The 12,805-nt window shown below is 43.4% G+C and overlaps 1 protein-coding gene across 1 annotated transcript in view; it reads left to right on the forward strand.

The window, feature by feature from the left end:
• Positions 1–811: 811 nt before the first annotated feature.
• Positions 812–12,805, forward strand: part of Abcc1 (ATP binding cassette subfamily C member 1 (ABCC1 blood group)) — a 151,980-nt gene continuing 139,986 nt past the window's right edge. Inside the window, exon 1 of the mRNA XM_075942117.1 lies at positions 812–913. Coding sequence (XP_075798232.1) covers positions 866–913 — 48 coding nt within the window. The 5' untranslated portion in view covers positions 812–865. The remainder of the gene's footprint in view (positions 914–12,805) is intronic.

Genomic DNA, 12,805 nt, shown 5'->3' on the forward strand with positions numbered 1-12,805 from the left:
GCCCTATTTTCAGCATCACATTAACTCAGTAGGCTAGGTTATCTCGAAGCAGAGGCATGGCCAGGCCTGGTGGAGCATGCCTTTAAACACAGCACTTGGGAGGCAAATGGATCTACAAATAGAGTTCCAGGACAGCCAGGGACTACACAGAGAAACCTTTCTCAAAATAATAAACAAATAAAAACCAAAGTGGAGGCAGGAGGATTAGAAGTTCAAGGCCATCTTCTACTAAGTAGTGTGTTAGAGGCCAGAACTTAATTATACGAGACCCTGTCTCCAAATCCCCCAAATCCCTACCAAGAAACAACATGAAAGGACTTATTTCCTGGCTGCACTCAGAGTGGGAGAATTCCCAGGGTGCTTTGCAGACTATGGGAGGAGGGGTGGCAAACAAGAGTTTAGGGTGGTGAGCTCAGTGTTTAGGATACAATCAATCATAAGGCTCCGGATTCGAACGACCTCCACTTCTACTCGTTCAGAGGCCCTGAACAAGTTTCCTCACCTCTGTGAGCCTCAGTTTCCCCATCTGTTCCCTTTCCTTTCTTGTGAGTTCACATCCCAGAAGGAACAAGCCCCAAATGCCGCAGCAGGGGAAAGGCTGTACAGTTAGGATCGCCTGGGATGAAGCCAGGGTGTGGAGGACCCAGCGCGGGGTTCCACGCGGCCGTGCGGGCGTTCGGAACCGGCATGGGGTGGGAGCTGCAGACGAGGCCTGCAGGCCCAGTTCCGGGGAACCGAGTGGCCTTATTTGCTCCCACGCGCGGGGCGGCGCGGGGCGGGGCGGGGCGGGGTGGGGCGGGACTGCATCCCGGTGACGCGAGCCAACCGCGCGGCGCTGCGGCTCCTCGCTCTGCCGGCCGCCCGCATGGCGCTGCGCAGCTTCTGCAGCGCTGATGGCTCCGACCCGCTTTGGGTAGGTGGTGGGCCGCGGGGGTGGGGAGCAAGGGGTGGCCGGAAAGGTCCCGGGGACGCGGGGGACGCAGGGACGCGCGGGCCCAGCCGCTCCCCAGTCCGAGCCCCGCTCTGCAGACGCGGGAACCCGCCACTCGGGCCCGAGCGCTGTCGCCGCCGTCAAACTCTGGGGACCCGGTTCCGGGAGAGCTGGGCGTGGGCGGGGAGGGGCTTCGCGGCTTTTGGGGTTCAGCCCTCCGGTGGGGACGCTTGGTCTGGAGGCAGCAAAGCGGGAGATTTGCCGTATTTTGTGGGGGTAGGATCCCCATTCACAGCACATGCCCCATCTCTGAACACCGGGCAGAAGCTCTAAAAAGGGACTTCCTACCTCTTGTGTTGGGGATCTCCCCACCGTTTGTATTACCTCCCTGTTACTCTGATATCATGTTTTTCTCATGGTTTCCTTCCTTTCTGCCTAAATGCTACCGGAAAGGTTTAAGGAAACAGAGAGAAGGATAGGAGTTCCCTTCTGCCCCACTTTGCCGGTTTGGGGTGCAGTGGAAGATGCCCGGGACCCTGGTACCCAGGGGAGTGCCTTCCACCCTGTGAGGCGCTGAGGCTGGGCCTTGGGTATGTTCTGGGACTTCAGGCCCTTTCCAGATAGCTTTCTTCTGAAGTGATCCTAGGCTGGGTTCCCTGACTGATTGCTCTAATCCCCGGTGTTTGTGGATTTCGTGTCCCTGTAATGCGATTTGCCCATTGTTCCAGAACAATCGTGAATCGTGCTATTCTGATTATCTAGTAAATACAATAGGAGAGCCTGGCCACAATGATTTTCTTTTTTCTGTTTGACAAACAGGAAAAACACCCGTTTCTTAGTCTCTGATTAGTGCCCACAAGTACTTTCTTGTACTGTTTTGAGTTACCTCCCTGATAGGAGTGAGGGCCTATGAAGGCCCACTGGCAGACTTTAGTCTTTTGGATGAGGAAGGGTGCTATTTTTGGTTGAGAAACTTACCGCGCTTGGATGTGACTCCCATTTTAAAGCCACGAGACTGGAGGTTTCCCTAGGGCTTTCTGCAAGAGATCGCTGCCTGTTTGCCACAGAGAAACACCTGTATGTGCTTTATTTACCTTTATGCCATGTGTGGAGATAACAGAATTACTCTGCAAGGACCCGGTGGCATCTGGTTCAGTGGCACATGAATTCTGGTATATTTCCTGGTTTATTTTCTTCTGTTGTAGTGACTCAAAGTAGGTTGACTAGTCATTAGATTCTCTACCAGTTTGTGTATTTTTGTATATACATACATATATACATACATACACATAATATATAGATACATATTGTATGTATATGTATGAGGGTATGCATACAATGGTTCTCTCCATCATGTAGGGTCTTGAGGATTGAACTCAGGTCATACATAGCAAGCATCTTGCCAGCTCATACTAGGATGTATTTTATTGCTGGGCAGTGATGATTAAAATGTGTTTGGGGTGTTCTCTGTCTTCTAATCAGCTAAGAAGCCTACTCAAGAAACCCAGTTTTGTGTTCTTTCTTTTTAGGGACTTTTTACCACAGAAAATTAAGATAAATGAACTGTGCTTGGCAGTAATGGTGACTGGTCTTCTCTTTAGGCAGGTTCCCATATGAGAGTAAAACAGACACACTAGTCAGCCTTACAGACCAGACACTGGTGCCAGACACCTGCCATAGAAACCAGGTGGTAGTGGTGCACACCTAGAGAGGAACATAAAACGGGAGGAGACAGTTCTCAGTCAGTCTCATTCTGAGGATTCCTGGAGGCAGAATTGCCATTTTGGACTGAGGTAGAGGTAAGAACCAGTGGCTGGCTGTTTTGCTTTTCTGACCTTCTCTCTGAGTCACTTTTAGATGTGCTACATTAGCTACTGAAGAAGCTGAGGCAGGAGAACCACAAGTTCAAGACCAACCCGGACAATTAAGCAAGATCTTGTTTCAAAATTAAATGTAAAAAAAGAACTAGAGATTTAGCTCTGTGGGTGAACACTTGCCTAGCATGTGTGAAACCCCATGCTCGATTCCCAGTACCTCCAAAACCAAACAAATAAACAAAAAAGTAAAGAAAATGAAAAGTACTAATTTCATGCTTAATTATAGAAGTATTGGAAATATTAGAAGCTGAGCACAGGACTCAGGCAGTTATGTATGTGATGACTCAGAACAAGTGCCTGTGTGCCCTGCTTTCAAACCCTGGTTCTGCATCTAAGATGGGTTACTTTTCTACTCTGTACCTCAGTTTCCCCACATGTAATAATGGTGTACATAGCAAATGTCGGTAATTTGAACGCTGAATAATGAATTCTTGAAAGTGCTGGGAACAGTGCTGCTCAGTACCTGGCTAGCACTCAGTAGATGGAAGTGGAACTCTTCCATACTTGATTTTTGCTGAGAACATCTGGACACAGAATTTTGCAGCAGGTCCGCAGTGCATGCTCTGGACTGAGTGGTTGTGGGGGCTGATTCAACCCCCTGAACACTGTACCTGTCCAGTGCAGCAAATGGATCTTGGTGATTAACTGGTGGAATGCTCCTGGGGTAGCAAGTGATTGGAAAGCCTTTTTTACCCCCTCTCCTCCTGCACCTGTGTTCCTCTGCTCTCCTAAGCCCTTGATTGCCATAGTCAGGCCCCTTCCCTTCCCTTACCAGGTGGATGTAGCATGTGAGCACAGCCCAGAATGATGGGTAAGGGTGCCCAGATAACTAGGTAAATGGCTTGGGGACCTGTGGGAGTGGCCTGAGAGGCTCTGGTTCCTGATCCATGACCTTGTCCCTTGTCCTTGCAAGAGGAAGCTGCAGCTGTCTCTGATTGAGACTAGGTCTGGGGAGTGTGTGTGTGTGTGTGTGTGTGTTCAGTGCAGCTGACACTGGCTGAGACCAAGGTCTGGTGTGTGTGTGTGTTCAGTGCAGCTGCCTCTGGTTGAGACCAGGGTCTGGGGAGTGTGTGTATGTGTGTGTGTGTGTGTGTGTGTGTGTGTGTGTTCAGTGCAGCTGCCACTGGCTGAGACCAAGGTCTGGTGTGTGTGGTGCAGCTGCCTCTGGCCAGGGTCTGGTGTGTGTGTGTGTTCAGTGCAGCTGCCTCTGGTTGAAACCAGGGTCTGGGGAGTGTGTGTATGTGTGTGTGTGTGTGTGTGTGTGTGTGTGTTCAGTGCAGCTGCCACTGGCTGAGACCAGGGTCTGGGGAGTGTGTGTGTGTGTGTGTGTGTGTGTGTGTTCAGTGCAGCTGCCATTGGCTGAGACCAGGGTCTGGGGAGTGTGTGTGTGTGTGTGTGTGTGTTCAGTGCAGCTGCCACTGGCTGAGACCAGGGTCTGGTGTGTGTGTATGTGTGTGTGTGTGTGTGTTCATTGCAGCTGCCTCTGGTTGAAACCAGGGTCTGGGGAGTGTGTGCGTTTCAGTGTGTGTGTGTTGAAGGTGCTTCACCTTGAGAACATGGTGGTGGGTGACAGCCTCTTCTGTTTGGAGGATGTCCACAGAAACCTCTGGCGGGGGAGGGGAGCGACACTCAAGAACATCTCTATATGGCTGTATCCTGGGAGGAGCTGGGGTACCTTTGGTGCCCTGTCTTCGGAACTTTCTCTTGGGGGCCAAAACCTGTGGTGTCCTTGGTTCTTGTTCCCTCCTACTGTTTATCTGTCTGCTCTTGTAGAATGTATCCAAACTAGTCAGGGGTGTCTTCTGGGGCCTGAGGTGCCATCTACTGAGCCGACATTGTTTGTTTGTTTTTTTTGGTTTTTCGAGACAGAGTTTTTCTGTTAACAGTCTTGGTTGTTCTGGAACTTGCTTTGTAGACCAGGCTGGCCTGGAACTCACAGAGATCCACCTCTGCCCCCCAAGTGCTAGGATTAAAGGTGTGTACCACCACTGCCAGGCTTTGTTATTGCTTTTGGACACTATTTGTTTATGTAGGGCTGGGGTCTGAACCTAAGGTTTTATACACTGAGCTACTGCCACCCTCAGCCCTGTTTTTACTTTCTATTTTGAGACAAGAATCTCACTAAGTTACCCAGGCTGTCCTTCAACTCTGTAGCCCACGTGGGCCCTGAACTTGGGATCTTCCTGCCTCAGCTTCCCCAGTAACTGGAATAACAGTCCTGTACCACACACCCAGCTTCCTGACAGTCTTCTCTCTCTGTTCTTCCTTCATCTGATCCCTGCGTTCTAGTATCAGCCCAGCAACCAGAGAATGTATTTTTTTTTTTCGAGACAGGGTTTCTCCGTAGCTTTTGGTTCCTGTCCTGGAACTAGCTCTTGTAGACCAGGCTGGCCTCGAACTCACAGAGATCCACCTGCCTCTGCCTCCCGAGTGCTGGGATTAAAGGCGTGCACCACCACTGCCCGGCCAGAGAATGTATTTTTGATTTTTATTCTTTTGTAATTCTGGGATTAGAATCCAGGGCCTGACAGCTGTTAGGCAAGATTTTCCTCACAGAACTCCAATTCCAGCCCAGAGAAATCCTATTAAGAGACACCAGACCCAGTACTTGGAAGGCAGAGGCAGGCAGAACTTTATTGAGTTTGAGGCCAGCCTGGTCTACAAAGCGAGCTCCAGGACAGCCAGGATGTTACACAGAAAAACCCTGTCTTGGGAAAAAAAAGAGGGAATATAGAGATAGAGAACAGACCCTGCCTTTCCTCTGCTCCCCAGTAGAGAGAGAGACCGACCGAGACACCAAGACCAGACCCTGCCTTCCTTCTGCTTAGCACCCTTCAGTGACTCCCCAGTCATCCTGTTTAACCAACTGTGGAGCATCTAGCCCTGCTCTCTCTCTGCCCTCTCTTCTCTGCAGTCACAGGGACTCCTCAGGTATCTTTCCCCTGACCCTGTACTTCTTGTACCCAATTTCTGCTCTCACCTCACAGCGCTTAACTTTTCTCATACGTACGTGAAAGAGTTTACTTCTTTGTTGCGTGTGTGACTCTAATCTTAGTATCTGAGACTGTCTGGTGCGCAGTAATTACTTGTTGCATGAGCAGATGACCTAAAACCGTAGAATAGCTTTCAAACTTCCTCGAAGCTTCTCTCTGAGACATTCAGGATAAAATGCTATTCTGTGCTTTGTATATTTGGTTTTGCAATAGTCCAGTGAGATCATGTTTTCCCCTAGGCCTGGGGCCTCACATCCAGTAGGCTCAATCAACATTTGAACAAATAAATAAAGCTAAGTAAAATGTATTCATTTATTTACAGACAAGGTCTTCTGTATAATGATGGTCTGGAACTTGATGTGTAGATCAGGTTGGTCTCTACCTTCTAATTGTTGGGATTGAAGGTGTATGCCACCATGCCTGGCTTTTTGTGGTTTTGTTTTGAGACAGAATCTTGCTTTGTATCTCAGGCTAGCCTGAAATTTACTGTCTTCTTGCCTTAGCTTCTTGAGTACTGGGATTATAGGCTAGTGCCAATAGTCTGGTTTCAGTGTTTTAGTGTGTATGTTTGAGAGATGTGTTCTGAATTGGGTTTTAGATCTAGTCTACCTCTAGGCTGGCTTGGCTTTATTTATTTCCTTAGTCTTTAATATTTTATTTTTTATTGTACTTTTATAGCCCAGTTTATGGCCTCAAACTTGCTATGTAGCTGAGGATGACCCTGGACTTCTGATTCTCTTGCTTTAGCCTCCCAAGTGCTGGGATTACAGGCGTGTACCATTCACCAGTTATGGTTTTTGGCTTTAATTATGTGAACTGCTGCCATCTCTGATATGAGGATTTTACTGGAGGATCTTACACAAACACCTGGATTTCTAGCTTCTCTTAAATGATATTGGACAGCACTGGGCCTCACTGCAGTGGAAAATAGACCTGTAGAACCCATTCCTCCTTACTGCTGCTCTCTTGGAAGGCCAAGTGTCTATTGTCTTTGCTTGTTCTTTCTCATACCTGGTTGGCGTTCTTCCTGGATGGAGTCCATGTGGCATCTGTCTGTTAGTATTTGAATTGGGATCTATTGCTTCATAGCCCAATTTTAAGGTGGCTGAACTGGGACTTACCCGACTCAGTAGGTTATTTTGTTTTGTTTATTTGAGACAAGATCTAGCTGGGACAGTTTGACTTGGATTTTACTGTATAGTATAGGCTTGCTTCGTCCTCTTGCTTCAGCCTCCCAAGTGCTACGATTAGAAGATGTGTGCCTGGTCTTTAGATTTTTAAAAAGATTCATCATCATCATCAACATGAGTACAACATCACCATCAAAAGACGGCCTTATTACCTAATTCTGACTGACCTGGAACTCACTCTGTAGACTACAAGGAGAGTCATGGAAAATCCAAACTGTGTTGCCAAGACTGACATGGATGTTTGGGATGGGAGTGGGTTAGACTATTGAGACGAGTCTAAACAGACACAAAAATAGCCAGGACAAGATGGTATTGCCTTTGTCACTTTGTTCATCCATTTCTTTTAGTGACTTTCAAACCCTTGGTTTTGGCTAAAGGGTAAATTTTTGGGTCCTGAGGATAAGTAACTTAATCAAGTCAGTCTTTGCCTTACAATTTTTAAAAAGCAGTTTATTATACTGGGCCCCACAGCAAGTCCTGTAAAAGGAAGAGTATAGGGCTAGCGAGAGCAGTGAGGAGGGTTGTGAGCTACGGGTTCCAATCAGTCTGATGTACCAGGAGGTATTTGACTCACGCGCCTGTTATCTTCTATCTTGGTCCTGATTTGTTAGCATGGGAGCAGCAACCCTCACAAAGAATCTAACCTCATCCCCCACCTCCCCAAGTGAAGACCAAGTCTAAGCCTTCCTAGTTTGGGTTTTGTTTTGTTTTTTGTTGTTGTTTCTTTTCCTTGTAAGCCTTTTTTAAAAATTATTTTTATTGAACTATATATATTTCTCCACTCCTCTCCCTTCCTCTTCCTCTCCCATGACTCCATGCTCCCAGTTTACTCAGGAGATTTTGTCTTTTTCTACGTCCCATGTGTATTAGATCCATTTATGTCTCTTAGGTTTTTCTTTGTTGTCTAGGTTCTCTGGGGTTGTAAATTATAGGCTGGTTTTTCTTTGTTTTATGTTTGAAAGCCACCTATGAGTGAGTACATTTTTTATTTGTCTTTCTGGGTCTGGGTTACCTCACTCAATATGATGTTTTCTAGTTCCATCTATTTGCCTGCAAATTTAGATGTCACTATTTTTTTCCACAGTGTAGTACTCCATTGTGTAGATGTAGCACATTTTCCTTATCCAATTTTCAGTTGAGAGGCATCTAGATTGTTTCCAGGTTCTGGTTATGACAAACAAAGCTGCCAAGAACATAGTTGAGCACATGTCTTTGTGGTACTATTGAGGAGCCTTTGGGTAAATACCCAAAAGTGGTATTGCTGGGTTTTGAGGTAAATTGTTTCCTAAGTTTCTTAGAAACCATCATACTGATGATATCAAAGCAGCTGTACCAGTTTGTATTTCCACCAGCAATACAGGAGTGTTCCCTTTACCCCACATCCTCTCCAGCATAAGTTGTCATCAGTGTTGTTGATCTTGGCCATTCTGACAGGTGTAAGGTGGAATCTCAGAGTTGTTTTGATTTGCATTTCTCTGATGACTAAGGATGTTGAGCAGCATTTCCTTAAATGTCTTTCAGCCATTTTAGATTCCTCTGTTGAGAGTTCTCTGTTTAGGTCTGTACCCTGTTTTTTAAAAAATTGAATTATTTGTTCTTTTGATGACCAATTTCTTAAGTCTTTGTATATTTTGGAGATCAGACCTCTGTCTGATGTGGGGTTGGTGAAGAATGTTTCCTATTCTGTAGGCTTTCGTGCTTTACAGAAGTGTCTCAGTTTCAGGAAGTTCCATTTAATTGTTTTTCTCAGCGTCTGTGCTACTGGGGTTCTATTTAGGAAGTGGTCTCCAGTGTCAGTGCGTTCAAGTATACTTCCCACTTTCTCTTCTGTGAGGTTCAGTTTAGTTGGTTTTATGTTGAGGTCTTTGATGCATGGTGATAGATATGGATCTATTTTTGTTCTTTGACTTCCATTATGCCAGCACCGTTTGTTGAAGGTGCTTTCATTTTTCTATATTCTATTTTTAGGTTCTTTGAAAAAAATCAGGTGTTTATAGGTGTATGGATTAATACCCGGACCTTTGATTTGATTCCATTGGTCCTCCTGTCTGTTTATGCCAATACCAGGCTGTTTCCAATACTTAGCTCTGTAGTAGAGTTTGAAGTCAGGGATTGTGGTGCCTCCAGAAATTTCTTTATTGTACAGGATTGTTTTTGGCTATCCTGGGTTTTTTGCTTTTCCATGTGAAGTTGAGTATTGTTCTTTTGAGGTCTGTAAAAAATTTTGCTGGGATTTTGATGGGCATTGCATTGAATCTGTAGATGCTTTCGGTAGGATTTCTATTTTTACTATGTTAATTCTGCCTACCCAAGAGCATGGGGGATCTTTCCATCTTCTGGTGTCTTCTTCAATTTCTTCAAAGATTTAAAGTTTTTGTCATACAGGTCTTCCACTTGTTTGGTTAGAGTTAATCCGAGATATTTTCTGCTATTTGTGGCTGTTGTGAAGGGTGATGTTTCTCTGATTTCTTTCTCAGCCTATTTATTATCTGTGTAAAGGAGGGCTACTGGTTTTTTGAGTTAATCTTGTATTCTGTTATATTACTAAAGGTGTTTATGAATTTTAGGAGTTCCTTGGTAGAAGTTTTGGGGTTGCTTATGTAAAGTCATATCAGCAAATAGTGAGAATTTGACTTCTTCTTTTCTGATTTGTATCCTGTTGATCTCCTTTTGGTGTCTTATTACTCAATCTGAAACCTCAAGTACTATATTAAAAAGATACGGGGAGAATGGACAACCTTGTCTTGTTCCTGATTTCAGTGGGATTGCTGGGAGTTTCTCTCCATTTAGTTTTATGATGGCTGTTGGCTTACTGTATATTGCCTTTATTATGTTTAGGTATGTTCCTTGTATCCTTGCTCTCTCCAAGACCTTTATCATGAAGGGGTGTTGTATTTTGTTGAAGGCTTTTTCAGCATCTAATGAGACGATCATTTTGTTTCAGTTTATATATACGGTGAATTACATTGACAGATTTTCACATGTTGAACCACCCCTCCATCTCTGGGATGAAGCTTATTTGGTCATGTTGGATAATTTTTCTGATGTGTTCTTGGATTCGGCTTGCCAATATTTTATTTAGTATTTTTGCATCAATGTTCATGAGTGAGATTGGTTTGTAATTCTCTTTTTTAGTAAAGAATTCTCTTTTTTGTGTGGTTTGGGTATTAAGGTAACTGTAGCCTCGTAAAAAGGATTTGGTAATGTTCCTTCTGTTTCTGTTGTGTGGAACAATTTGAGGAGTATAGGTATTAGTATTAGTTCTTTGCAAATCTTGTAGAATTCTGTGCTGAAGCTGCCTGATCCTGGGGTTATTTTGGTGGGAGACTTTTGATGACTGTTTCTAGATCTTTAGTAGTTATAGGTCTATTTAATTTGCTTATCTGGTTTTGATTTAATTTTGGAAAGTGATATTTATCCAGAAAATCGTTTATTTCCTTTAATTTTTCCAATTTTTTGGAGTAGTATTTCCTCCATGTCTGTTGTTATGTCCCCTTTTTGTTAATTTGGGTATTCTCTCTCTGCCTTCTGGTTAGTTTGCATAAAAGTTTGTCTATTTTGTTGATTGTTTTCTCTTGAAGAACCAACTCTTTGTCTCATTGATTCTTTGTATTGTTTTCTTTGTTTCTATTTTGTTGATTTCAGCTCTTAATTTGATTATTTCCTGCCCTGTAGTCCTCCTGGGTGAGTTTTCTTCTTTTTCTTCTGTTAACTCACTGGGGTGGAGTTTCCCCAGCATCTTTGTGTAGGCATTTAGTGCTATGAACTTTCTTCTTAACACTGCTTTTATTGTGTTCCATAAATCTGGGTATGCTGTGCGGTCATTTTTATTGAATTTTAGGAAGTTTTAAATTTATTTTGCCTTTGACCCATTGGTGATTCAGTTTAGCATTGTTTAATTTCCATGTGTTTGTGCCTTTCTGAAATTAGTGTTTCTGTTGAATTTTAAGCCACGGTGATCCAATAAGATACATGGTGTTATTTCAATGTTTTTGTATCTGCTGAGGTTTGCTTTGTTACCTAGTATGTGGTCAATTTTTGAGAAGGTTCCATGAGGTACTGAGAAGAAGGTATATTCTTTTCTGTTTGGATGGAATGTTTTATAGATGTCTGTTAAGTCCATTTGAGTCATAACGTCTGTTAGTTCCCTTATTTCTCTGTTAATTTTCTGTCTGATTGACCTGTCCAATGGTGAGAGTGAAGTCCTAAAGTCTCCCAGTATCACTGTGTGAGATTTAATGCATGATTTAAACTTTAGAAGTGTTTCTTTTACATATGAGGTTGCCCTTGTATTTGGGGCATAGATGTTCAGTATTGAGATTTCCTCTTGATGGATTTTTCCTGTGACTAATATGAAATGTCCTTCTTTGTCTCTTTTGATTGATTTTAGTTTGAAGTCTATTTTGTTAGATATTAGGATAGCTACACCCACTTCTTTCTTAGGTCCATTTGATTGTAATTTTTCCCCCCAACCCTTTACTTTGAGACTATGTCTGTTTTTGAGGTTGAGATGTGTTTCTTATATGCAGCAGAAGGATGGATTCTGTTTTGGATATTAATGACCAGCTATTGCTAGCTCCTGTTATTTTAGTTTTCATTGTTGATGATGGTACTGTATGTGTTTTTTTCTTCTTCTTTGGAATTTGCTGCTGTGAGATCATCTATTGTCTGTGTTTTTTTTTTTTAAAAAATCATTATTTATTTATTTATTAAAGATTTTTGTCTCCTCTCCGTCACCGCCTCCCATTCTCCCATTTCCCTCCCCCTCCCCCAATCAACTCTCCCTCGGAAGAGCAGTCAGGGTTCCCTGCCCTATGGGGAGTCCAAGGACCTCTCACCTCCTTCCAGGTCTAGTAAGGTGAACATCCAAACAGCCTAGGCTCCCACACAGCCAGTACGTGCAGTAGGATCAAAACCCAGTGCCATTGTTATGTTTTTGTTAATGCAGCCAACTTCCTTGGGTTAGAGTTTTTCTTCTAGTACTTTGTGTAGGGCTGTGCTTGTGGCTAGGTATTGGTTAAATCTGGTTCTGTCATGGAATGTCTTGTTTTGTCCGTCTATGGTGACTGAAAGTTTTGCTGAGTATAGTAGTCTGGTCTGGCATTCATGGTCTCTCAATGTCTGTATAACACTTGACCACGTCCTTCTGGCTTTCATTGTTTCATTTGAGAAGTCAGATGTAATTCTGATAAGTCTGCCTCTATATGTTTCTTGACCCCTTTTTCTTTTGCAGCTCTTAATATTCTTTCTTTATTCTGTGTGTTTAGTGTTTTGATTGTTATGTGCCAAAGGGAATTTTTTTTATTTAGTTTATTTGGTGTTTTGTAAGCTTCTTGTATCTTCATATGCATATTCTTCTTTACGTTGGGAAAGTTTTCTTCTATGATTCTGTTGAATATATTTTCTGTGAATACATATTTGAGTTGGACTTCTTTTATCCCTGTTATTCTTTGGTATGTTCTTTTCTTGGTGTCCCATATTTCCTGGATATTTTGTGTTAAGATTTTGTTAGATTTAATGTTTTCTTTGACCAATGAGTCTGTTTCCTCTATCATATATTCAGCGCGTGAGATTCTCTCTTTTTGTGTCTTGTAGTCTACTGTTTATGCTTGCATGTTTGGTTCCTAATTGTTTTCCCATATTTTCCATTTCTAGAAATCCCTTGGTTTGTTCTTTCTTTATTGTCTCTATTTCAATTTTCCAGTCTTGCATTGTTTCTTTCATCTGTTTGATTGTTTTTTCTTGGTTTTCTTTAAGGGATTTGTTGACTTCTTCCAATTTTTTGTTTGTCTTTTCCTCCATTTCTTTGAGGGA

The sequence above is a fragment of the Microtus pennsylvanicus genome, chromosome 11, assembly GCF_037038515.1.
Source record: "Microtus pennsylvanicus isolate mMicPen1 chromosome 11, mMicPen1.hap1, whole genome shotgun sequence".
In the NCBI taxonomy this organism is placed as follows: Eukaryota; Metazoa; Chordata; class Mammalia; order Rodentia; family Cricetidae; genus Microtus; species Microtus pennsylvanicus.